This window comes from Alligator mississippiensis, chromosome 1 (genome assembly GCF_030867095.1).
Source record: "Alligator mississippiensis isolate rAllMis1 chromosome 1, rAllMis1, whole genome shotgun sequence".
NCBI lineage: Eukaryota > Metazoa > Chordata > Crocodylia > Alligatoridae > Alligator > Alligator mississippiensis.
Window position 1 is genome coordinate 199,986,863 of NC_081824.1, and position 27,645 is coordinate 200,014,507.

General features: G+C 41.1%; 1 protein-coding gene and 1 pseudogene across 1 annotated transcript; both read right to left on the reverse strand.

Annotated features, from left to right (window-relative positions):
- Positions 1 to 3,777: 3,777 nt before the first annotated feature.
- On the reverse strand, positions 3,778 to 19,337 carry CALM2 (calmodulin 2). Its single transcript, XM_006268495.4, has 6 exons — positions 19,228 to 19,337; positions 14,717 to 14,747; positions 7,401 to 7,544; positions 7,218 to 7,324; positions 6,163 to 6,298; positions 3,778 to 4,413 (listed from the first exon to the last, which is right to left on the reverse strand). Exons 1-6 carry the CDS (start codon positions 19,228 to 19,230, stop codon positions 4,385 to 4,387), a joined length of 450 nt encoding a protein of 149 aa, XP_006268557.1. The 5' UTR covers positions 19,231 to 19,337; the 3' UTR covers positions 3,778 to 4,384.
- Positions 19,338 to 26,593: 7,256 nt separating this feature from the next.
- LOC132247962 (U2 spliceosomal RNA) lies at positions 26,594 to 26,723 on the reverse strand (annotated as a pseudogene).
- Positions 26,724 to 27,645: the final 922 nt, after the last annotated feature.

Consider the following 27,645-nt stretch of genomic DNA (forward strand, 5'->3'; position numbering starts at 1 on the left):
AGGCTGAGAGAGAGACCGTAGAAAGATGCCTAGAAGAAAAAGGCCTCGTAGTAGTAAAGGATGGGAGGGCTTGATCAAAACTCTTTCCCAAGCTACCACTCTTCCCCCACTGGCACCTACACAGTCAGTTGCTATCTGGTGTTTACTGGATGGGGTCATTGTGATGTAGTGCACATCATAAACACCTAGTAAGAAAGCTGAGTTTGGGGATATGCAGTATCATCACAGTTCTGTGCAAGAATTTTATTTAATCTTCTGGGTTATTCTGTTGCTTTCCATCTGTGGCAGTCTTATATTATGTCTTCAGTTTTCTGATCCTGAATCCTTAGTCATCTATTTCTGATTTTTACTGGCTTATTTTCTAAGCCAGGGGTTTCAAAGATTCAGCCGACAGAGCCCTACCACCTGGCTGCCAGTGCTGGAGGGAAAGGAAGGCAGCACATGGAGTCCCCCAGATACAGTATAACCACATACAGCACCCATTCTGGCTGCACCACATGGCACCTGTTTCAGCATGCATGCTGGAGTGTCAAGAGTAAGTGCCCCTATGTAGCATGTTCCCAAAGTAGCTAGTGGGCACTGCATGAGGCATGGTCTCAGACTGGCTGTTCTAGGGTATGTGCTAAAAGCAGCCTGCTCTGGGATGTGTAGTGGATGTGGCATAGAGCATACATGCACTGGAGCTTGTTTCCCTAGAGATCTAAAATACTGGGCTGGTTTATGGGGCTTATCCAGCAGAGACAAGCCCCACACCTTTCAGCTGCAGGAGCTAACCCCTATTCCAAGGGAAACAACTTCTTAGACAGCCTCATATAAAAGTAGCTCCCCATCTCATTCCTAAAGTAGCTCTTCTACCTCCTTTTTAAGGGATAGAAGTATTAATCCAGGCTCAGCAGTAATTTTTTTTTCTTCCAATAAAGTTGACAGACCCATAAAATGGAGTACTTAAATCTTGTTTGTAGGCACAACTAGACTTGTCCATCAGTGATCATCTTCTTGAAGTTCCTGTAGCGCATCAGGTACGAGTACTTAGGCCCAAGACTGTTGGTATGCCTAAGGACTCTGAACTTACTTGTTTTGTGCTTATTTTCCCAGTGTAATGTTAGTGTCAGTAGTGTTAGACAGAATTGTAGACAGCTTGTAATTTGGTTAAATCCACAACAAACATGTTTGGTCTGTGGGTCGCACAGAGGGAGGCTTAAGTTGCTAAAGGTCACACATGAGCTCAGGGGGAAGGCAGTGAACTAAACCTGACCTAGGCTCACACCTTTACCACTGGGCTATGCTTCCACTTCTGGAAGTAAGTGAACCAAAATAGAAATAGGATTGTTCCTTGAGTTTACCAGCAAGTTTAAAGACTACCTGTAAGAAATTGAAACAATACTGGAAGACATTAGGGGAAAAAAAGAACCCCCCCACTCCAAACAGACTCCTAACTTTGAATAAAAATAAAAAACAGACAACCCTATGCAACTAGAAGTGAGAGCCATTAGGAAACCTGGCTTAATGGACAGGAAGTAAAGGAATACTAGGGATTTAATTTGGATAGTGTGCAGAAAAGGAAGTTCCAAGATGATGCTCTACAACCTTGTAAGGTTAGAATAAGACCAATGGTCTGATAAAGCATTTAATGTTGCAATTTGTGGAGAAAGGTTTCTTAAAAGATATACACATTAGGTTTATAAAATAAATTCAGAAGAAACCATAAACCCAGAAAAAGCTTCCTCATGGGAAGTACATATTACTGAGCTACAGCTAGAGCCCTCTTCTTGCTTGGTCTCTTCCTTGAGTTTATAAATCTGGACTTTTTCTAGAAGCTGGATTATGTAGCAAGTGACAGAGCACCTCCAGCCCAATTTGTGGTCATGGCACAGATGTGCAGCTATGACAGAGCAGTAGCATTTTTTTTTTGGTCAGAAAAAGAGCACATATACATGCTCAGATTCCTTTTCAATCTCAGCAAGCAACTCACCAAGGTGACAGATTGTGCTGTCAATCTAGGCTTGCCACAACTTCAATTAGCAGAAGTCTAGCACTGATGCAAGACCAAAGTCAGCATGCTAAACTATAGAATCTCCTCAGTGCAGCAAGACAGGGGTAGGTCTCCTACTCCCTATGGATCATCTAAATGTTTATACCCAGTGAGTACAGCCTTCTGTTGTTCCAAAAATAACACTTCAGTAGTAACTACATCTAAAGTGGAGGCATGACAAAAGAAACAAGAATGCAACTACTTGCACCTTTGACAGTTAGAGAGGCAGCAGTTGTCTCCTTATTTATACTGCTGCAAAAAAAATCCAAAGGTAAGAGATGGCCTAAAGACCAGTGATTGAGGTCAGTTTGATATTCATTCAGGAGATACCAAACCCGTGAGAATATGCAGAAACTATTTGAAGGAAAAAAAAAAAAAAGACAACCAGAATTCACAAGTGTAAAATTAACTGTACTTAACATCCTTGCATTTTAAATTTACAATGGTACCATTTCACATGACAGAGGGCAGAGACAGCTCCTTTTTTCCAAGAGTGCCACTCACATGTAGTGATGTATATCAGTAAGTTATCACAATGCTCAAGAAGCTAGTTCAGTTGTCGAGCTTCAGCAAGCTAGTCGATACCTTCCATATTTTGAACTCATTGTATCCTGAAAGTCCAGAAATAAGGCTTCACAGCTTTATCCATAGCCAGCACTCAAGTGAAAAAAAGAATGATAAAATTACAGAAATCCAAGATGTGAAATATGGTTTAGTTTTGCCTTTTAAGAAAAGGCCTCCTGTATTTTCTCCCTATATCCATCCTGTTGTCACTTTTATTTTTATCTGCTACCAGATCTGCAGCAAATGCCACTTTTTTTTTTTTTTGCACAAGAAATATGTTTTGATAGAATTTGAAGTAGTTTGAAGTCCATTAGATTAAGATAGTGCCCATGTTCAGAATCTCATGGGTATATTGCATGGAAAAAAAAAAAGTTTGTGCAAGTAGTACTGTGTACCAATTAGAAGTTTAAAATGTGAACACTTAACTCTACAAACAAAGCTACCCACCTGATTGAATGAGTACTTTCATGGGACTGCAGTAGAACTTCCGTCTATGGCTTAAGCAGGTCAGATCAGGACTGACTTGTGTCACAGGCATTACTAAAGCCATATGCATGGTTTCAATTCCTGGGTTACAACATTAGATTGGGAACTCAGCTTTCATTTAAAATGCTGTAAACCAAATCTGTGGACTATTTTGAAGAGTTGCTTAGTGGGACAGAAATTAGTGCTCTCCTTAAAAGATAAATTAAGGAAGCAATTTTTGAATCATGATAACCAAAACATCAAGGGCTGTCAAAAACACACTCAGCATGCTAGATGCTGTCCAAATTAGCAACCTTCTCTTCAAGGCAGAGGCTTATTAGCCAGACAGAGTAAGGAAACCAGAGGTAGAGAATTAGTGCTGGTTCAAGTGAGGTTAATTTACTTCATCTTACTTGTATCATTGATAGTCATTAGCAAAAGTTAAAACAATCCACAAATCACACCAACTGTTAAGGCAATAAATTTAGAAAGCCACCTGAACTCCTTGCAAGGACATTTATTTAAATCTAGCATTAACATGAACATAAGCAGCAGACACTTGTCTGTTTCCACGTGCCAAGCTCCTTATATTGAACAGATAGACAGTCTATCTTAAGAGGCAAACTGTTAACTCAGCTACATGCCGAGGCATTTAGATTAAATAGTAAAGTTGCTAAACACTAAGTAATTCAAAGGATACATTGAAACCATATGGGTAAATTGTAATTTTTTTTTATTGGAAAACAAATATACAACTTGGAATGGATTTGAGGCAAATTGTGCCATAAGCAGATTCTCTTGAAAATAAGTGGCTAAACAAAGTTTAAAAAGCATAGTAACCATAGGAGGAAAAAAAACAAAAAACAAACAAAAAAAAATGGTTTTCTGGTACAGGACCAGCAGTAGAAAAAAAATTGTGTACGAGTACCTGGATAATACACCCGTTTTGCAGTAGTGCAACTTTTAAAGTTTCATATTGTTGACTGTCAATAGTCCACAGAGAGTTAAGACTCCACATTTCAACATGCTGAATACATGTTGTTCCTTCACTTGACCAACTCCACTTAACTTTAGATGTGCAGAAGGGCTTAAATATCCAGAGTAAGCCACATGCAACATTTGTTACTTCGATCAATTTTCCAAAAATCAGAACAATGACAGGAAGATAAAGGGAGAAGAAACATGAAGGAATGGAGTTCTAATTACTATACATGCATATTCTTTTGACAGTAAGGGAAAAACCTTTTACAGATAAGTTACAAACAGAGAAAAGGCAAATAAACAATTTTGTACAAGAAATTTAACACATTCTGTACAACGTCTTCACTTCGCTGTCATCATTTGTACAAACTCTGCAAAGAAAAAAAAGCTGTTGTAAGTACTTTGCAATGTTAGGATCCTTAGGCAAAAAGATTTTATAGTTACAAAAAGTGACCACAAATTTGTGAATCTTTATTTTAGAACTGTGCCAGTAAAGGAACCTTGCACTGAGACGCTACACTGATCTTCCCAGTGCCACAGGTATAGCTCTATGGTCAACTTGAGAAAGTAAGTCCCCAGAACATTTAACAGACTAGCTTGCTTCAGGTATAGTTTTCACCGAACTGCGTGCATGTCACAGCAGTTTTCCATGCGTTTCTTCACGATGACCTCTAAAAGGCAGAAAACCCCCCAAACCCAACTACCATAAGCTCAAAAGTCTGTTCTGTACAGAAGTATTTTAAAGTTAAGTCAGATGGAATAGGGATGAGTGTGAATGGGGACATCCTGGAGCAGTGAAAGAAAAAAAAAAAAGTGTATGTTCTTCTCACCAAGTTAGCCACTGGAGCAGCACAGGAAGGGGACCTACTCAAAACAGCTGTTCTTTGAGTCTCAAAGAGTATAAGAGTAGGGAAAGAAAGCATCCTCAATTTCATGAGCTTTTTCTATTAGCCAGGTTTTGGACCTCCCCATTTCAAACCCCTGAAGGAAGGGAAGCTGCGAGTAAAGGAACAAATACTAGCACTCCAAAATGGTGCTTACTTAGACTGAAAATGTACACAGGAAGGTGTTGTTTAGTTATGACTTTAAAGACTTGCTCTGCAAGTAGAAACTTTTTCCCCTAAAGAAATCAGTTGTCTAGTACCAACTGTATTACATCTGAAAAGTGACTGTTAGAATAAGTATGGTTTGTGCTTCATTCTGTATATTCTAATTCTTGAACAGGAGCGCTAACTTATTTATGCTTTTACTGAAAGAGAAAAGTGAAGAGAATTTTGGCTTATTTGCAGCAAGTGTATTATATCAAGTTAAATGGTATCTCAATCTAAAGCTTAAGGTCTAAGAGTTTAAGCCAAACAATAGTATATCAAGCTAGAATGAAGATCATAAATCCCACCCCAATTCAAGTGTTTTCACACTACTACCAAGAGGAGGCAGAAAAGGCATTTAGGATTCAATACATGCAAATTAAGGGACAGAAATTGAGGAAAGCAGCTGCTGCTTAATTCAAGTTAAAGGTTACAGGATAATACCATAAGTATGGCTTAAGCTGCTGTATTATTTTTTATTTAAAACAAAACAAAAACGAAACCACCACAAGGGCCTGCTTCTTCTCTACAGAAGATTACTAGACCTCACAGGTTGTAAGAATTGAATTTTTAGTTTAAAAAAAAAAAAAAAAAAAAAAAAAAAAAAAAAGGTTATTACCTGCTGGCATTCCCTTCCCAAAGTAAATAGCTTTTGGGAAAGTGTAGTTCAAATGCAATACAACAACATCAATTCGTTTGATTCAACTAGTTTTCCTGTAAATCACACAAGTAAGCTTGCCAAAAGAAGCCAATTTAAAATCCTTAAAAAAAAAAATTACACTGAATTAACTATAACCTTAAAATGCCACAGGTCCACTACCACCATTTATTCTGCCCTAGAAGCACAAAATCCACATAAAAAAAAAAAAAGAGTAGCAACAACCATGATGGGAGCCTATGAATTGGTAGCTTTTGAATACCACTCTCAAGCTAAGCAATTTCATTAAGCTGCTATTTCCATCCCAAATGTGTTGCGAAATCTGACTCCCCCCACCCCCTGAAGAGAATTAATGTTTTTGCAGTAAAGCTTACCTTCATAGTTTACTTGACCATCACCATCAATATCTGCTTCCCTAATCATTTCATCAACTTCTTCATCTGTTAACTTCTCTCCAAGATTTGTCATCACATGGCGAAGTTCTGCAGCACTAATATATCCATTCCCATCCTAGAGTCATAAGTTAAAGAGGTGTTTAAGGATTGCTTAATAGGCTGAGTGACCCTTATGTACAGCATTTGAGTATTTGGGGAAAATATACTTTCTAAAAGGAAGTAGGAACAACTTTGAATTGCTCTCCCAGAGCCACTATTTATATGGACGATACCATCTATTTTTCTGATCATAAATTGATTGTGTTTGGACCAAGGAAGTAGTGAAGAGCCAAAATTGGGGAGAGAAGAACAGAAGATGAGGATATGAAAAGACTGGGTAGGAAAAAGTCTGTTTTGAATTTAAAGGCACCTTTAGAAATTAATGTTCTGCTACACTAAAAAAATAAAAATAAAAAAAAAAAAAAAAAAATCAGCAAGGCACACAAGATGAAGCTAGAAGATTTACAGGGGGTGGGGAAGAAGAGAAGATTAGTATATCTGCCTGTTCAGGTACAAACAAATGCCTATTGCAGGGGCAGGCAATTATTTTGGGCAGAGGGGCATTTGCTGAGTTTTGACAAGCCATTGAGGGGCATGTGACAGGCAGCCAGGGGTAGATAAATATTACATTTTTTAGGGGCCCCGCAGACTGGACAGAATGGCCTGGCAGGCCACATCTGGCCCACAGGTCACATTTTGCCCACCCTGGCTTATTGTAACACTACTTCAAATTTTTGGGTTATTTTTTAAAGGAGAAGAAGGTCCCCAGATAGGATATTAAGTACAGCAACACCCCTCTCAGCTACCCTAGGTATTGGACCACTATCGTTTAGGTTAACATCCAACCCTCAATTTACAACATAGATGGATGGCCCAAATGATACCACAAATAGAAGTTCCAGGTAACTAGCAACTAAAAATAGTTTCCACTAGACTAAATATACTATACACAGTGGGATTCTAGTCAGCCCCTCAAACCCTGTACAACATTTTACCTTATCAAACACACGGAATGCTTCTCTAATTTCTTCTTCACTGTCTGTATCTTTCATTTTTCTTGCCATCATTGTCAGAAACTCTGGAAAGTCAATGGTGCCATTGCCTACGAGAAAGTGGGGTAATTAAGTCACTGAAAATAAGCTCATTTTTACCAATCAACTGCTACCTAGAAACCTTACCATCAGCATCTACTTCATTGATCATATCCTGCAATTCAGCTTCTGTTGGGTTTTGACCAAGTGACCTCATCACTGTTCCCAATTCCTTTGTTGTTATAGTACCATCACCATCCTTGTCAAATAGTGAAAAAGCTTCTTTGAATTCTGTTTGACAGGAAAAAAAAAAAAAAAAAGTGTTATTTCAACAACTATGAACTTAAGTTTGAATCATAAAAGTTTAAAAGGAAAAACCCAACAACTTAAAGTTAAAACAGCTATGAATTCTTGTTTTGTTAGGCAAGTTATTGGTTGCCTGGTATAAAATAAATACTGAAGCCATTTCTTAGAGAACTAAACACTTGCCCTGGAGCCCTAGTGTTTGGTGGAAAACCATCTAGAAGACATGGATGTGGACAAAGGGGGTGGAAGGGGGTGTCAATCAGGCTCATTCACCAAACACTTGTATGAAGGTTAAAAGCAGATCATAAATACAAGAATTTTACATTAGCTATTGCAATTTTCATCTGGAACTGAAGCCTTGAATACTTGCCATTCATATATTTCATCTCATGTGGATATAATATTCCAAGTACAATAAAAGCACAAACTCAAAGTTGTGCTAAGAGTGAAAAAAACAAAAACAAAAAACCCCAGCTTTCAGAGTCCAGGATAAGTCACAGAATAAATATGGTAAAAAAAAAAAAAAGTCCAGAAGTATTTTTCTATGAAGTCTGGTCCTCAATTTTCCAGTTTTTGTTTTAAATAAACAATCTAGTTAAGGGCCATTATGCAGAGCATGTCTACAAGAGATGCTTCAAGCACAGTAGACATTCTACTGCACATTAGCACTGGTTTTGCCTACTGCACTAATAATGCACAGTAGAATTAAACCTACTGAACATTAGTGTAAAAAAAAAATTTAAAACGCACCAATGCTAGCATGCAGTAGCATCAGCTATAGTGCATTGTTATTACAGGTACTAAAAGCTTAATAAGCCATAATTATGGTGCATTAATGAACATGTAGACCATGCCCACTGTAGCTTAACTTAGTCTAGTTCTCCATCTGCTGATCAAGCAATCAGTGACATACTTGAAAGGCCAAAAAGTCCTACTTACAAGAAGGTTTGAAAACAGACATGTAGCTCATTATTATAATTGTACATCCAAGTAACCATTAAAATACTGTTTAGCTTTGCACCACACTTAACCAAAATTCTCAAAAGCACCAAGATGAATCCACTAGGTATGATCAAAAACTTGTAAGAATCAAAGTGTTTAATGTTTAGAACAATCTTAACAGGAAGTTTCCAAATAGAAAAACTAGGTGTATGGAACTGAGGCTTTATTAGCAATCTCTTCCTATACTGCTCTGAAATCTGTAGTTCTCAACTAGTAAGCCCAGGTGGGTTTGAAGGGGCTGATTCAAGGTTAGCCAAGCCTCCCCAGAAACAGCCTTGTGGCTCCTGGCAGCCCTGTCTTATTCTGACAACAATCCCTTGAGAATGGTAATAAGCAGAGGTAGTTACCTAGCCCTGCTGCAGGACTTGTGCTAGTTAGTGTGGCTATGCTGCTTTTGTTCTGGGGCTGGCATGCATTACTGTGCTATGCATGACAAGAAACTCACAAGAGGCAGGCTAAATTTGGGACAAAGCTATAGAATCTGCTCTAGAGCTAAGAAGCCAAAATACATTTCTAAGTCATAGTACAACCATGCTGAACCAACACCCCCCAAAACTGGAGGGGCAAGAATTCCAGTGGGTGACATCTTTCACAGTACCTGCCTCAGGCCTCATCTCCTAAGGAATAGGAAGATACCAAAACAGCTTGCCTAGATCCATCCTAGCAATACTAATTGAGAGAGAGAGAGAGAGAGAGTCACCCATAAGAACGTACTCTTTTCATGCATCTCCTGTATCATAATGACAACATCACCTCAACCCTTCCAAAAGGAAAGGGAATTTTGATGACAGCCTTTTTCTACATTTAAAGTAAAGAAAAAAAACACTTCAGGAATTCTTGATACTTGGCAAAACTGTGGGATAGCTTATATTCAGCTTGTGTATTCAGTTCTTACTTTTCATTACAATTAGCAATGGACCAATCCAGCAGAACTGATCAGTACAAACACGACCATTTCTAGACAATTTTGGGTAATCTTCATTTTGGTGAGTGGGCTATCCAAGGTAAACACTGACTACTTAAAAGCGGTGGCAAGAATCAATTTGGAGACACTCAAGTTTTGCTGCTACCTCATATACCAAATGTAAGGGCAATACCTTCAAGTACTGCCACAAAATAGTAGGCAAATTCTTATAAGGGAATATTATAAAAGTACACACAACCCATTTAGTTATATTCCAAAAATGCTTGCCTTTGGCAAGAGGCAAGTGATCTAAACTCATAAGTCAGGCTGATTTTGATGAATAATTCCCAATTTTGAAACTTAACCAAAATTTGGAGAACTCTGATAATTAAGCACAAATGCATGATGAACCTACAAGAGTCCATTACCTCTTGCTGCACATATGAAAGCAAACTTTTTAGCAACTAATTGTTCCTCCAAAAGTAGTAAAATCAGCTAGCACTGAAGCCTATGAATGGTTAGGAAAACAAACAGCTTTCAGAAGGTAGATTTTTTCCTCTGAAACCAAGGTATCATCCATCATCCAAACCCAGGCATCAGCTGTAGTCATGACAAGATGCTCTTCTCCATCCAAGTGCATTAAAGTCTCATTTTGCATGCTGAATAAAAGGCAACATAATACTTATGTTTACTACTTCACACTTGATGCAGATGTTAAGTACATTTAAAATGCAGGTTTAAGTTTAAAGCATCAACAGGAAGCTGCAAGGAGCATAGTCCTTCCCCTATCAAAAACTACCTCTACTGCATCGCTAAAGTCATAGACTTTTTCTATAATGATATAGAAGACCCTAAGTATGTGTAAAAGTGAACTCTACCCTAGCAACAACTTCTGCAGTATCACACAAATGCAAGACTATTCTTAAGCCAAGGAGTAAACGCCACCATCTTCCCTAGATCTTGTACCAGCAGAAGCTGTGCAAGTAGTCTCAGGTGAAAGAGTACACTGCAGTAAGATCAGTTCAAGGGTGACTAAAGGCAGTCAACTACAGTGGAAGTCACCAAGGAAAACCTTGACACCTTGGTAGAGGAGAACATGTTCTTGGCAACTACAGCTACACAACTCCACAACTGCTTTAACAAGCCAACTTGATGCAAACTGGAGTTTATTTGCCATTTTTCAGTTTATTACCATTATAACCAAGTTAAAAGTTCAGTTAACTGATCCAAAGCACCATGGCAACCAGACTGATACCCATCTTCAATTCACACAGGGCAGAGACCATAGAATTCTTTTGGTAATCCAGAAAAAAAAAAAAAAAAAAAGTCCTCAGACCACTTTTGAGAGACTGTTCCAAAATTTAAGAGTTCCCTGAAATTGGCTTAAGTTTTTGCTGGTTTGCAGTGATCCATGACAACAGAGATACAAGCAGACTTTATGAACTACGTTGGCCAGAAGACCAGGTCTGTTGCATCCAGACTTGAAATGCTGCCAAGCAAGGTTTGATTTTTCAGTGTTTCCCCAAGTTATTTTGCTGCCACTTTTCAATAACCTCCAGTGGGAGGGGACAACTGAGATTAGAAGCAGATTCATGAGCAAAGGCCTGACAACTAAATGTGACTGTTCTAAAGGATCACCTGGAGACATACTACCAGCTTAATGCCATATTGGAAGAATTCACTAAAAGGACACTGCCTAAGCTGCAGGAGCCAAAAAGAATGGTTCTTCCTCACAGGCAGTAAACCCATCATTTTTAAGAGTTAAAACAAAAAAATAAGCAGAAACTGGTCTATTTTTGTTATTCTGATCCCATTCCCTGCCCCAGCTCAGGGAACAAAAGCCATCTTCAAGTCTCTAAAATTTTATGTTTGTCTACTCTCCAGATCAGATTCTCAAATAGCACTTCATCTTTCAGTACTCCCAGCTTCAGCTGTAATCTTAAATCAAAAGATCAAACATCATCTTTGAGTTTTCATGTGCAGCACTGGAGTTACCACAACTGAAGGCCACATGGATTCCCTAGGCAATTACCAAGTCAAAAGATTCCAACATGGACATCAGATGTTTTCCTGAAGTAAGTAACCACTAGTATCTGTGCAATTATGATAAATTCCAGAATAATGTCATGCATTCAAGGAACTCAGACTGATCCTTGCCACTATCTCTTCAACCTTCTTTCACCAATGTGTCACAAGGACATACACAGGTGAATTGCAGGAGCTCAAGTTCAAGACAAGTGTCAGTCAATTGGCCTTCTGCACAGTAATCCTCCAATGGCCAACAATAAAAATATTAGATTTAAAGTTCCATTTTTTAGGTTTTAAGCTCCTTGTAAGATTCTAGTTGCCATGGCAGCCAAAGACTATGAGGTAGTATAACTGTATGCATACTAAATTCCAGATATACTCTTTGAGAAGACTGTCAGAATTCCAACAGCTCAAGGAGCAGCCAATACTAATTTTATGCCCATCCTGTGAATTTGGGGATAAATCCATTTTCAGGCAAGAAGCCTCTATTTGAGAGTTAGGCAGTCAATTGCCTCTTGCCATTTCTCCTTCAATCATGCTGAACCCCAAGCTCAGCTGAGTAAAAAATATAGGACAAAAAACCCAAAAAACACAACCCCTCCCCACCCCCAAAAAACAGAATTCATCATTCCCTGGTCTAATCCAGGATCAAGTCATGGAGCCATCAGTCATCAAGTCAGGATCAATTCCAGGGGAAGGGGGAGAGGGGGCAACTTAAATCACTGGTTTTACTTGAAGTATCTCAGTATAAAAGTTCAGTCCCTCTGGTAAATTGATGAAAACAGGCAAGTTGATGGAAGCAGGTTTGAAGAGTTTAAGAGGCATTTGGATTTTCACATCTGGCTTCCCAATCAGATTTGCTTAGCGACTATCAGTTTTGCAACTTCAAGTAGATTTTCATTTTCCACATCACCTAAAAGGAGGTTCCTATAAATAGAAGGCATCAGTTCTGATGAACCACAAGAAAAGACAGAATTCAGTAAATTCTTTGCATTGGCTCCGAAATGCTAGAAAAATAAAAAAATAAAAAAATTGTTGAATAAGCCATCATATTAAGTCAGATCGTTCTTACTAGTAATGGCTGTAAAATACCCCAGCCAAATACATGCCTCCTAAGGGCAATTTTCCTACCAGACCCTACCATTATTCACTTCAGGAGTTCCAGGATATTGAAAGAGGGCATACCATGGCACTTGCTAACTGTGTAGCATAAACCCAGACCATCAGATAATGTTTCTGGAAGCTTTTCTTCCTCAGTCTCCACAAATTTTAGACCGCCATTTCTCCCATCTTTCACTTATGTAAGAACTGTATTTGCATCCAGAGGATTTTCAGTGGCTCTTCTTCTACATGAGGGGTAGATCAGCCCCACATGTAAGACCAGGTTTCTCATGTTAAGTATATCCATGAGGAAGTGTTCTAATGTGACCGGGGGGGGGGGGGGGGGGGGGGGGGGGGTGTCAACAGTCTTGGCAGGCATGCCCAAAATGAGCCCCATACTCTCCAAGCACCACTCTAATCCCCTTCCTCTGGGCCAATCTGCTGTGCTGCTTCCTGTTATGTCTGCCACCATACTGCTAGTCCTCTCCCAAGTCTGCTGCATGCTACACAAAGGCAGCCCCTGCCACTTGTGGCATTCATGCTGCAGGTTGGCTACCTCTGCTGTAGTACCCTGAACGTAGTATTCAAACACAATGACAGTGTCAAAGTGTTAAATGCACAAACTGGACAAAACCTAGCTACTGAGACTATCAAAGTTAATCCATTTGAATCAACTAAGTATTATATGAAGGATCTCACCAGATTTGGCAAGCCCCAGATCTTAAAAGATCCCAAAAGCTTTATTTATTTGTAGTAAGGCTATCAACATGCATCTTGGGCCTAAAACAGGGTCAGACATTGAACTTCTTGCATATACTTAGGTCCACAGTACTGAAGCAACCCAAGCCTTAAAGAGATGAATACTTAAAGTACAAAATTAAAAAGTAATAAAAATATCAATGGGACTGAAGTCTGTTCTGGCAAAACAAAACCAAACCCGACAGGTTTTTTTTTTTGTTTTTTTAAAGCTTAGACCTTGAAGCACCCAAACATGAAAACCCAACAGCACGTTTATTTTATTGCTGTAATACTGTTCTACAAGGTCAGGACAAGTTCTTTGAACCTTACAGGTCCAAAAGAGACCAACTTTAGAAATAAAAGGATAAATTCACCTTTCAGCCAAAGTTACAATCATTTTTCAATTTAAAGATTCTTAAAAAACAAAGTCTTCTTTTTAAGGGATACCCCCAAAAGGTCAGATAATACTGCACAAGACAGTTACAGGCATAACATTAATTTCCTTTCACTATGAGTTTGATGCTTGAAGAGCAATAATACACAAGTATCAACCACCTTCATATTTATTATTCTGGTAAAAAAGAAAAATCAGTGAGAGAGTACCATTTTATATGCATCACAACTGGCCATCTCTCAAAATCGACTTTATTTCACTTACTTCTAGACAGGATTCTTTATAGTAGTCATTAGTTTAATAGCATGACTCAGTCAAACAAACAAACCAACAAACAAACAATCAACATTAACTAGTTAAACTGCAACTCAAGATTTAAGTTCTACATTGCCAACAAGACATGATATCAAAGACAGCCGAAAACAAGAAGCTCTGGTATGTCTTCTGCAAGAGCCACATCAGTTTCAAGTTAGCCTTTCTTGGACTGACAAAAAGAGGTAACTGAGCAATCTGCCTACTAATAGTGTGATGGTCTAACAGATTTCAGTCTGGTCACTTGAACTAAATGCCCTATGTAATTATGCACAAAACACAGCTCACTGTGCTGTATATACATTGTGAAGTTTTTAGAAGAAAGGCTCTCACTCTGTCACAAGTCTACTTTGAAAAACTTTAGAGCAATTTAGCAATACCTCTCACCAATCTGAGGCTGTGATACTGATACACAAAACAAATTAGGACAGCAATCTCTCTACCCCCGCCTATTTGTATTAATACAGGAATGGTTATAAGCAGCTTGTATGCAATGGTATTTTAATGAAAAAACAAGCTTCAGGTTCTACTTCATACACTTAAGAGAAGACTTTTCTGTTCATACTAAATAAAAGACTGAAGTTACTCAGTTGCTAAAATGATCTATCATACTGATGTTTGATATTAAGATCAATAAGACTCCCAATACAATGTTTACCTGCATAGATGCAACCTTACCTGCAATCTGCTCTTCTGTCAGTTGATCAGCCTGTAATATAAGAAAACAGCATTACCATTCAGCAAGACATTAGGGAATGAATTAAAAATTATGACTCAATTGCTTCTGTAGGTATTTCAAGGTAGTTTCTCTTTGGTGCTTATTTTGAATTTCCTACCTAATCCCAAAACTAGGTTACCAAATTTTAAAAAGGCATTTTCTTTCTTAGGAAGTTACAATGCATACATACCTCAATTACTAAGAGAACTTGCTACCAATAGTTTCCTGAGCTGATCTAGATCATCTAATACTTGGCCAAGTTAAATATGAAACAGTTATCAAGAACCTACATCCAACTACATTCCCCCTGAGCTTCAGCTCCCTTAACCTGGTGTTAAAAAGCAAACGCGAGTACAATTACAGTAACAAGTCCTTACATATATGCAGGATCTTTAGATCTGTCCTGTTCTCTTGCAAGTTTCAGATTCAAACTAAAGCCTATTTTGAAGGGAAACCCAAGGAGTAAAATGGCCCCATACAAAGTTGCTTTATTTTATGTATTGTGCAACCTTAACTTTTAGGCACGATCTAACACAGTGGTTTTCAATTTGTGGTCCATGGACTCCTTGGAGTCCACAGACTATGCCCAAGGGATCCATGAAAGATGACTATGGTCAAAAGTATGGGGACACCCACACTTACAATTCAAAGGGGTCCACAAATAAAGAGGTTGAAAACTACTTATCTAAGACCCAATGCAACACTGCCAATGCTAGTTAATACAGAAAACTGACCAAGAAAAATAATGTTTAAAATTTAATACATTCAAGTTTTTGGCTGGCTATATATAGCAGCTGAAGTTCAGTAGCTAAACGTAACTGAAATCTGTTTGAAAGACGCATATACATATTTGTTGGCACGGTAAAAAAAAAAAAAATACAACAAACCAAAACCCAACCACAAACCAAAACACCCACCCCATACTTAAAAAACAGTGCAAGAATTTCTGGAAGACCTCCCTCAGTTTTCAAGCTCAGGTCACCTTCAAACAAACTTCAGCTGCTTGGCTCTTTTTTTTTTAAATTTGGAAGAGAGAATACTTCATTAAAATTCAATTGAGAGAAAACAACTCTGAAAAGAGATTGTAGAGATGCCTTAAGAGCCCATTGCATGGGATAGCTAGAATCAGTACCTAGAAGCAACTGCTTTTCTATCCCCTTATTAGTAAAGCAACTGATTACAATGTGGATCAGTAAGACTGAACTGTCTTGACAGAAAGGACTACATACAGCTTGATCTTACTGACCATGTTGCCCGACTTTTTGGTTTCTTAAAACCAAATTCATTTTGCTCCAGCACAGAAGTCTGTTTAGGCAAGAATAAGAGATTCACTTAATCTATTGTGGAAAAAGAGAATAAAGAAAAGTGCACAAGATGCAATTTAAGGTACAGGGAGATTAAGGGGGGGGGAGAAAGAAATAGGAAAACTTACTTTGGGTTTTGCAGGGGGGGGGGAGAAGGTTTTTTTTTTTTTTTTTTTAAACAAAGAGGGGCAATCCTATACAAGAACTACATCTTACTTTGATGTTAATAACTTACTTAGCACTTCAGAAAGCTGGGTTTACATATAAATACAGAAGGGGAATCTGCCTACAAAAAAGTGAATACATGTTCAATATTTGAGACAAAAGCTAAAACAGCTGCTGGTTGCAGGCAACTGAAAGCTACATGCAACATGCTGACAGACTTGAGATTAAGCACACACTAGTCCAGAATTTACTGCAAACAGTTGCAGAATAGGCCAGGCAGTATTCACCGGTAAAATAGCAGGGATGCTATTTTGCTACCCATCCCAGCTAACAGTGGTTAAGCTCTTCCTAGCATGCTAGCCAGTCTGGTCAGATTCAGTCCTACAATGCTACATAGCTTTTTTCAAGTTTTGACGTTCAAGTGTAGTTCCAGTCAGTTGAGATCAGATGATATTTGTTTGCCTGGGGAGTATCACCTAGTACACAGCAGTGCCAAACAAATCCTATCCTCCTAGCTACTGCTCCAGCAGAGTTCAAGTGGAATAAAAACCAGAAGCATGAAGCATTCCATTTGCACAGAATGATTTATAAACCTAGAGCTTTCAGTGTTTAACCTGATTCACTTAAACCTACAGGTAGTCACTTAAATGTCCAAATTTAATTCATCAGTCTTTTATTAAGTTTAACTGCATAACAGTAAGTAGGACTTTTTTTTTTTTTTTAAATGTACTTCCTTTCCAACTTAATCCATGGCAAATCAATAGATCACTATCCAGGTATTTTATCCTATTTGCTAGTATTGAGGGCCATGCCATGGGCACAGGGTTTGGAATCAGCTAGGCTACTGAAGTCTCAGATGCATGACAATGAGAGATAACAAAAGATGCAGTGGAATTGTACTGAGGTGGGGCAGGACTGAACAAACACCATCTGTACCCTGCAGAGCAGGGCTCTGCAGGGACTGCTGCGCAACAGCAGTGGAGGGCGGGGTCAGCAAAACTGCTGGTAAGTGGCTTCACCAGTCAATTCCACCTGATACAGTTGAAAGGCATACAGCAGATGTTGAGCTTCAGCCCTGAAGCTCAAGTAGCAGCTACAAAAGGCTACATTTCCTGAGTGGCCTTAAGAAAAGCCATCCTTCTCAGCATTTGATCTGGTTGCTCATGTGTACACTGATGTCAGGATGCAGACCTTTGATAATGCACAACTTTCAGAAACATCTGCTTAGATCTTCCAGAATATGCAGCTGAGCATCTGCCAGTTTTGTAGCTATCTGACTTGCTGGTAACCAGCTTTATGATGATGCAATTCCAATGGGGGGGGGGGGGAAAAAAAATCAGGGGCAGTATAATAATAATAATAATAAATAAAAAATCTAGTCTTTTAAAAGGTTATCATTATTGGCCAACTGTCTGTACAACTCCAAGGATACACAGTTTTAATGCTATGATGGGAAAAAAAAAAAGTATCTTGTGAATTTCTAGTATACAAGAAATTCACATAATATTATTTGTTCAATTTTCCCCAAAACTAGCTTGTATCAAACTACATTTTTTTTCTGCAAGCACTATTAGGGCTCTGGTTTGGCATGCTATCTGTGATCAGGGGATGAAGACAGCAACCAGAGAACTCGCAAGAGAAAGAGTTACCAGTTTGGCCGTACATAGCTCCTACACCATAGGAACATGCAGCCTCTACAGGCAGAGCTGCATAAGTCAAGACCTTCAACTACTCAGTAGTTAGCAGAGGACCTTAAACAGTTCAAAGTCTAATCCAGAGCAGGAAGCAGAGTTGAACAAATCAGCTCGCACCAAAAGCGGTGCCATTCTGTTTCAGAACTTAGCATTACGGGCTTGCACCTGTTAAGTGTGCCAAGTGTGGGCAGCTCTGCTGCCCTGAACATGGCATCAGCACTAGAAGTCAGATATTGCTACCCAAGAACTAGGATTACATGTACCACAGCTCATCTACTCTGTGCAAAGCCATTTAAGCCCCTGTATTAAAAAAAACAAAAACAAGCTTAGCAAGTTTAACCATGCCTCCTGGACACACCCATCTCTAGATACAGCTTGCTCAAGACCTGCAGACTGCTCCATTTTGTTTCCTAGAGAAAGGCAGATGCTAGTGACAAGACGAAGTAGCACAAGTCCTTCCGCAGTGATACAGAAAGCTTATATCAAATCCACAAACCCAGCCTTACATGTCTGACCAAATACGCAAGGATGTATCATAAGTCAGCGAAGCAAGGGTGTCAACCATTTCCTACCCATCAAATGAGAAGGCTATCACTATATACAAGAATCAAGGCATATATATATTAACCAGAATGCTTTCAGCACTACCAAAATAAACACCAAGTACCTTCTGGAGTCACCTACAAAATTAAGAGCCTCCTCAAAACAGATATTGGTCCTCTTTTCACCATCCCCCACCCCTTTTTTGACACGATCCTCCAGCTCTGCTAGAAACATTTATGCGGCTCCAAGCTTTCCCAAAAGAGGAACCTGCTTCATGCAAATCCAGAGCAGATGCTACCTTTCTTTTGCCCTAAGTTTCTGAGCAACTGGGGCTGAAGCCCCCATTGAAATGCAGCAAAACCCTTCCACACCGTGAAGAAAGAAAAAAAAGCCACGGAAGAAAGAAACACAATAATGAAAATAATATTATGATCTAGGGGAGCGGCAGTACTGGCGCAGGAAGGCGGCGAGCAGCTGCAGGACTCCGCAGTGCCCAGCCGCCACCGCCAGGCACACGCCCAGGGGTGGGGGTAGGGGGGCGGGGCGGGAGCCCCCCCCCCGAGGAACCGTTATCTCCAACCGCCCCCGCGCGCAACGTTTTAACGGTCGCTCCGGCCGTTGGAATCGGCACCGCCGCGGCGTCACCCACGCCGCTTTTTCCCTCCCCTCCACCCCACCCACTACAGCCCCTCACCAACCACCCCCCCACTACATAGGGACCAAGGGCCCCCTGCAGGGAGTGAGGCGCCCCCGGCCCGCACTCACCATAGTGGCTTGGCCTGGCTACGGGGTGCGACGGCACTAACGGCTACAGCGAGGAGCACGGATGCAACCAGCTCGCTCAACGGCTCGCCTCACACTGAGCCCAGCCCGGTAGCCGGCAGCGCCTCATAAACCTCCTCACTGCCCGGCCGGATCGCTCCGCGCCACCCGCCTTCCCCTCCCCCCCGGCGGGAAGCGCGGTAGAAACGAGATCCGGCCCGCCGCTCTCCCCCACCTCCCCCCCAGCGCGGTGGCCCCAGAGCCTGTGGGGTCGGGGAAGAGGGAAAGGTAAGGGGGGGGGGGGGGAACGGCGGGGACGATTCCGCGCGGGAACGGCGGGAGGAGGCCGAGGGGGAGACGGACTATTTTCTCTGGCGAAGGAGGCTGTAGTACATGAGTACGTTCGAAGCGAAGCACGCTGATTGGCGGGTTCGTACCTGCAATGCGTCACTAGGACATGCACAGTCTGCGTTCCCCCCGCCCCGCTGGGGGGGCAGAAGGGCAGGGCGGGGGCAGGGCGGGGGCAGGGCGCAGACAAGGGGCCCGGCCCCTCCCCCCGCGACCGTGGAGCTCCCTCCCTCACGCAGGCCGTTAGCTGCGGGGCCCCGCGAGGCCGGCGCTGCGGCAGGGAGGCGCCGCTTGTGAGGCGCAGAGTTGCGGTTCGGCCGGGCCCGCCTGCGGCGTGTGGGAGCTCCGAGCGGCCCCGCCGCCTCCCGCCATGATGGGCGAGCGGGGCCTGGTCAAGGCGGCTCCGCAAGGATGTCACCTCTACCACCAGCTCCGACTCCAGCGCGTGGGGAAGGGGGGAAGCCTCTTTCCTAAAGCCGTGAGGCTGGGAGGGACCTGCAGAGGCCCTAGCCCAGCCCCTGCCTGAGGCCCGAGGGGCTTGCGGGGATTTGGGCTGAGTGGGGGAGCTCCCGCCCCCGGGTAGATGCAGGGTGGTTTTGCCAGGTTGCCTCAGACCTGGAGGCTTTCTAAAGCATGGGTGAAACCCATGTCCGGGCATCTGGATAAGACCTGTTGCAATTCGTGCTCCCCTGACACCCATAAAGACACCAGATTTACCCAAAGAACCTCTCCTGCCTCTGTCCTCAGACCTACAACCTACACCCCCAATCCGGAGCCACTGTTACAACAAGCTGCTTGGTCCTGTTGCACAAACCACTAGTTTCGTACCCCAGGAGGTGTGTCCAATTTACCTCTAGGAGAGAGTCGCACACTCAGGCTGGGTCCAACTCGAGTTTATTGTTTGCGCAAACAGATCGACAAAAGATCTGAGTCGCTCAAAGAGTCGACTTCAAGCCGTGCCCGAGGTTCCATTTTTATAGCTAACGTATACAAAGGATTCCAACGTGTCGTGTGATTATTGGCAGCCTTGATATTTCCTTATTGTTACGTCTTGCATCGCAGGTCTAGCCCAATTTGTAATTGGTTACTTTTTCTGCAAAGTTTAGTACATGCGTAGTCCGAAAGCAGAACTGCGGCAAAAAGGCCTGTCGCATGCGCAGCTGAAAAGGGGAACTGCGGCAAAATGAATGCCTTTTAGTAACCTTGTATCTTGGTATAACTCTAGGGCACTGAACAAGTATGGTTGCAAAACTTAGGTGCAAAGCAAGCATTAATCTATATGCAGAAGCAATTGCGAAAACATGTTGAGTGCAGAAGCGATTGCAAAAGCATAGTGGCCAGATTATAACGTATTTTTACCACAGTCCCTAGCTGTATGTATTTGGTTGCCTAATTTTAGGCTGCCCAAGTGTGACTCCACCGCTCTTTCCTGCCCAGGGCAGGGGGTCAAACTTGATGATCTACTGAGGTCCCTTCTAACCCTAAAAAAATCAATGAAATCTAAAGTGTGAAGTTTTGGCTTGAATTCAACAGGGATGGCTTTAATATCCTGGTGTAAAATGATAGTGCTGGTGATGTATCGTCTTTCCACGTAAGGATCATTTAGTGACCGTTTGTACCTTCTATAGTGCTTACAAAGACATAATATCCTATCAAGGGTCGTTTCCTTTTTGAATGTCTGAACCAGAGCAACTCCTTGTACACTGGGCCATCCAGAGAGAGTCTTCATTGGTCCCTGTAGAAACAAGAATTTCCTTACTCTGTAGTTTCTAAGCCCTGTGAATGGGATGTATTTTAGATGGTGTTTGAATGAAAAAACCCAAAACCGAGCATCTTAATTATAACCAAAATCCTCATAGTTCTTCGTTATGGAAAGTTAGGATAAATTCCAAGGCAGCCCTTGGAAAGTTTTCGGAATCAACACTTTGTTGTGTTTCTGCTGAGTTTGGGAACAAAGTGGGGGGTACGGTAGTGTCCTGGCTTTACAGCCAGTGCTTCCAACGCCAGTGGCTTTTACCCCCCCTGCACCATGCCTCCAGTGCCCAAACAAGGAGAACTGGGACTGAGGGCACAGAAAACAACACAGATTTTAAGCTTGGCCTGTGTTAGAAAATTAATTTGGCATTCAGTCTTGAAAATGGAGAGTTTGATTGTTTGGTATTTTTGCTGCTTAGTTTTCATTTCTTCCTAAACGTTCATTTCATGGTGCCAAAGAATCCCCACTGTGATATCAACAGGAGAAGCCTGATTGTGATATCACACCAGGAGAAGCCTGATTCTTTTTTAAAAGTTTTCAAGATACAGATAGATGGAGGGACATTCCTGGTCGTTATGCTGACAGAATGTTAAGTTTGCAGGGTATGTCAAAGGTAAAATAGTCAAAGGTTAGGAACTGCCAAATGTGCTACACTTGTTTTTAACTGAAAGTTGCCTCAGCCCTGGTCTAAGTCAGGGGTGCTGAGCTGGTTTGAGGGGGGTGGGCTGAGTGGCATTAACTCTCTGGGTTCCAAAGCTCCATTGAAGCAGCACCTCCAGCAGTCACAAGGATTAACATTGCCACAGCAAGCCCATGTGATGAGCCTCCTTGTCTGAACCTGATGAGTGGAAGTGAGCAGTCCAGTCCGCAAGAAGCCCTCTGGTCTGTATGACCCACCTCCATGCGTTGCATCTGGCCCTTGGGCCATATGTTTGATACCCCTGCTCTAAATCACATGTAATTACGGGTGTGGATCACCATTCTCTGTCACAAGAAACTACAACTATTTTGGACCTGGGAGGGAGTTCGTGTACAGTCATTTGGTCTGAATCGTTTGGTGGCGGGAGCTGACTTCCATTTCTAAACATGGCACATAGGTTAGTAGATGCATTTAAGTCTTATGCAGTACTCAGAATACTTGGGGATACATGAATCAGTGTTCATGGAAAGCTAACAAAATGATCAATAGTATAATATCTGTCTCTTCGAGGGGTTACATATCCTCCATTACTAAAGTAGGGATCCAGTGTTGTTGTAGCCACGATAGTCCAGGAAATGTATGAGACGCATGGATTTTTTTGCGATATCTTTTATTGGACCAACCATATATATTCCGTTACTATGATACCTGAGTATCTCAAATCATTTAACAGATTCATACAACATCCTGATTCTACAGATGGAGAACTGAGACACAAAGCTATTAAGTGACCTGCCTAAGGTCACACACAAAATCTGCAGTGGAGCAGGAATGTGAATCCATGTCTCCCAAGTTCCAGGCTCTAATTCCTGGCCGTCTTGTTTAATTATGGCCTTTATAAATGTGCTCTTACTTCTTTATTCAATATCTTGTCACATTCAGGACCCTTCAGATGAAAAACATGCTCACCATTAGGACTTCTGATACTTCTGTCCTCCATTCCTCTTCATATTTGATATCTTCCTTTTTCCATTTCTCTCTGTCTCTGTGTTCTTGCATGTTTTGCCTTTCTTTCCTCTGCATTCCTTTCCATGTAGCAATTCCCTTCTCCTGTGGGTTTCATTACCACCCCCTTCCTCACCCCATCTGTTAAAAAGATGAGCAACAAAATAAACTTGAAATTAGAACAGCAGTGAATAAAAATGATTGCAAATCACATTATTAGGTACTGAAGCTATTGTCCCAGTGAGAGCAAGAAAGAAGAGGTCAGTCCTGTTACAAGCATTATTTTAGGCTCTCCATACACTCAGGCAGGCATACAATACTAAAACATCCTCCCTGTTGTAAAACAAGTGCAACATTCTTCATAACCATTAGGGATAGAAATTCCATTGAAAAGTAAGTTGAGATTCTACAGAATCAGAACGTGTCATGTGAGGCACAAAAATACATTAAAAAGGCTGGTTGTAGCTGCAGACTGGAAATTTGACATCTCTGACAGAACAATAATGGAAATTGGTTGTAATTTCAGTGTCACAACAGTCCAGTATTTCTTTACTGACTTAGACTTCTTATGTGATCATTTTTCTCTCAGGTATATTATTTTATAGATTTGTCAACATTTACAAACTGTACATTTTCTTTTCACCTAGCAGCACAGCTTAGCATAACTACAATGCCAGAAAGTGGGGATTTAATTTGAAAGGGTGTCTGAGGGGGCATGCTTAAGTGGGCTATACATGCAGCAATTTGCACTATTATTTTGGTGTATACTTAATGTGTGAGTACAATTTTTACTATGTTTTTTATATAAATATGCAGATTTTGGATGAAGGCCATGGATTTTATTGCCAGACATATACAAAGTCATATGCAATATTACAGGATGATATACATGCTTCCCCAATATTTAATTATATTCTCTTATATGGTTTGTATACTGGTAATCATACCAACTTTAGCAATGTTAATTAGAAATAAATTTAGAGTAATGTATAGGAATTTCCCAAGTCTTTAAGAAAGGTAAAATGAGTCTTTCCTATTAGGGATCTCCTTGAAAGTTTTCCATGTATGTAAGCAAAGCAGCTTATCACTAAGTTACCAAAGCAGAACCATTTTTTCCCCAAATTCCTCTGAACATTTAGGAGCTAAGTGAAAAACTTTTACCTCCAGTGCCATCATCCAGTAGATGTGATCATATTTGGCTACTTAACATTTTGCTGAACTTAAAGGATTCTGGGTCATTTTACCAAGCCAACCACGTTCTTAATGTCTTTAAAGTTTAATAACTATGATGTTTAAAGTTTTTACTAAAAAAGCCACCTGTACATTTTTATGTAGTGGTTGTATAGGTGGAACAATGGAAGTTTGAAATATAATTTTCTTCTTTAAACTGTTATGTGCATGAGTCTATTTAAAAATCTCCATTCCTCTTCCTTTAAAGATACATGGTATTTGGGGTAGAATTGCTAGTTCTTGGACAGCTTACTCAGGCCACGTCCAGACCAGTGAGGATGTACAGTACACACCGCACATGTAGGCATTCCCCACTCTGCTACATTGGGGGGGGGGGGGGGAAGGAAGGTTCTTGGCCCAGGGAGACCCTGGGGTCAAAAAAACCCATGCCAAAAAAAAGCGGGGTGGCGCACGTCGCCCAAAACTGGAGCCTGGCTGGTTGTCCATATTGATGGACAATCTGCATATATTACAGAACAGTGTGGTTCTGTCGAGCTAGTAATGTTTTCCTCTTCACAAAGCAACCTACGCTTGCCTGGCTATGAGCAGTGCTTAGGAAAAAAATACAGATAGGTTGTTGCATTGATTAGGTGAAAGACACCTTCTTTAATGTGAATTTGGGATGCAGGCATAGCTGTACTTAATCTTTATATGTTATTAAAGACTTACTTTGTCCATTGTATATAGTGGATGATCGTTTAATACCTGGATCTCAGAGACTTTCCAGACTAACAAAGGCAGTCAATTCAATGACAGATAATACAGGGAATGTTCTGACAACTGTTCAGATAACATGTCCATCACTTGGAGAGCACTACATTTAAACGTCAGGGTGGGGTAGCTCCAAAAGGAAAGGAACACATTTAAAATCTTATTGCTGTAAGGGTATGTCTCTTATACTATGGTCGAACTGCGGTGGTAGCTCATGGTAGCATTAAACTAGCCAGCACAGTTACTGCTAGCAGTACAGCTGCAGCAGCACAGAGTGCAGCAAGGGCTGCAAAACCTACAGAAAAAGCTGGTGAATATTTGGGCAATTAGTCTGCATTGAGCTCCAGGCCACCACAGCTGCACTGCTATTCTCACCCAATCTAGCTAGTTTAAAGCTAACTCAGGTATATGTGAGCTGCAATCACCCTCTGATTGCAGTGTACACATGCTGGAAGATGAGAGAACATAGCTGAGCTGCTTACAAGGAACTGAAAGGCTAGTAGTATAGCTGGGTGCACTCTCACCCGCCTAAGGGAGACTGTATTGTTCAAATGGTCCATAATTAAGAAAATGGAAATCTAAAGAGAATCAGTCTATTTATTTCACAGAGTAGATAAGCTGCTTCCATTTCCTTATGATTTATGATGAAATATTTCCTGCAGTGTTTTCTGGACTTCTGTAGAGCAATTACAGTCCCAGTTGCTCAACTGGCCAGTATCCAGCGTGTTGTTCAGGGACTTAGAATATAGCTTGGCAGCATGGAATGTAGGCAACTACCTCTGAGACAGGAGAACTGAGAAACTGGACAGGGGACTGAAAGTTTTAATCTATGTTGCTGAAGTACTGAGACTGATGAGCCCATTGAGGCTCTGAGCAGGATCTTGTCTTTGTCCTGTCTTAGCTTCCACTTGTTCCTTCAGTGCTTCTGAATAGGAGGGAATGCATATAGGAGCATGTAGCTCCAACATAACAGAAGTGTATCTATCAGAGATCCCATGTGCGGCTGAACTGGCAGAAGAATTCTTGTTTCTTAGCATGGGAGGTTATAGAATGACTCTTAAAATGGGTAATGCAAAGTCCAAGGGATCTTCAAAATGCCTTTTTTTGTGGAGGCTTGCTTGACTTACTGAAGAAGCGCAAGCCATGAAAGGAAAGCACTTCCATAAGGAAGCCAGAAAGCTTCAACCACGAGCATGGGTACCACTGCCATAACAGATTTTATAGCTATATCACTCAAGTTGGAAGCAGTCTTGGATTGCTTCAAAGTCTGTCATATAGCCTGTCATTCTTTTGCCCATGCTCAGCCTGAGCTTAATGGATACATTTGGGGAAATTCTGGCAAATCAGAGACAATCAAGTTTAGGTGCTTCCCTGAGGGAGAATGCATACCTACTGTATTTACTTGAATATAAAATGGTGTCCCCTCTCAAAGCAGCATGGGAAAAAAGCCTGTCGTCTTACATTCACATACAAGAAAACTGCATTAAATGCATTGTCTGTCTTTAAACTACTGCTAAAAACATGTGCTCAGTAATGGAAACCAACTATGAAGTTCATTAAATGTAGGCAACACTGAGCATAACTAGGAAGTACATGGCCCATATTGAGCAACCATGCTGATTGGAACCTTTTTTTTTGGTTTGGCCCTTAAAAAAAACAGGTGGGTGTTCCCTCTGCAAGGAACTGGCACTGGGCCTGGAAGTACTGCAATGCCAGGCCAGCACTGGGAAGGCCAGAGCCAGCCCTGACACCTTCCCCTTGGTGCCAAAAATTGCATTTGATCTTAGCCAAAAAAGGCCGAAATGCTGATGGGAACCTTTTTTTTTTCTTTTCTATTACAAAAGAACTAAAAGAAACTACTTTAGACTTAGCAACCTCCTCTACAACAGTACCTTATTCTTCTTACACTCCTTTTGACCGTTAACACATTAACCTCTCACAAACCACCTCCAACCCAAGAGAAAGCAACAACTTACACTCTGCCCCTTTGTCCTTTTGGAAGAAACACCACCATTTTTCTTTCCTCCATCTCTTATATGCCTTCTCCTTTCCCATCTTGATCCACCTAGTATTTCAATTCATAAATTGCCAACTCCAACATTCTCTTCTGATTAAAGTCAGTCCCTTGACCCAACAGTAGGTTTTTCACCTTCCATATCGCTACTGTTGCACAAAATAGTATGGCTCTTTGTCTCGTGTCTCCAGTCCTGTGGGCACTAACCCATACAGCACCATTTCATATGTTAATCACAGTTCAGATTGATTGCCCTCCAAAAATGATACACTCCGTCCCATACCCCTTGCACAAAAGGGCAGTCCTAAAACACATGCAGTACAGATTCTTCAGCTCCCGCATCCCTCTCTCAGGCATGCTGCTGATCATACCAAGCCCCATATATGCTGAATGCCCCTTACAGGAAGAATATACCATATCATCATCCATATGATATCTGTATGTTCTCCTTTCACTCTATTATCTGTCACTTCTTTCCACACATCTGCCATCTGTCTTTCCATCAGGTCCACAACTATTGTAATCTTATCTTTCCTTCTTATCATATTAATCACCTTCTTGTGGTCTTTCAAACACTCTAATCCCACTCTTTCACGTTTATTTACCCTTATGAAGCTTTCCATCTTCACAGTGGGCTGATGGCTGCCAAGCCCATGGTTTTTTCCATTCTTTTCCAGACATGCCCCATCTTCTTAACATACTTCCTAGAAATGGCAG

Coding starts and splice junctions, on each gene's coding strand:
- CALM2 (XM_006268495.4), bottom strand. Junction 7,545..14,716: donor GACAGAAGAGCAGATTGCAG/GTAAGGTTGCAT, acceptor CCTGTCAAACAG/AATTCAAAGAAGCTTTTTCA. Junction 6,299..7,217: donor CATTCCGTGTGTTTGATAAG/GTAAAATGTTGT, acceptor TTATGACTCTAG/GATGGGAATGGATATATTAG.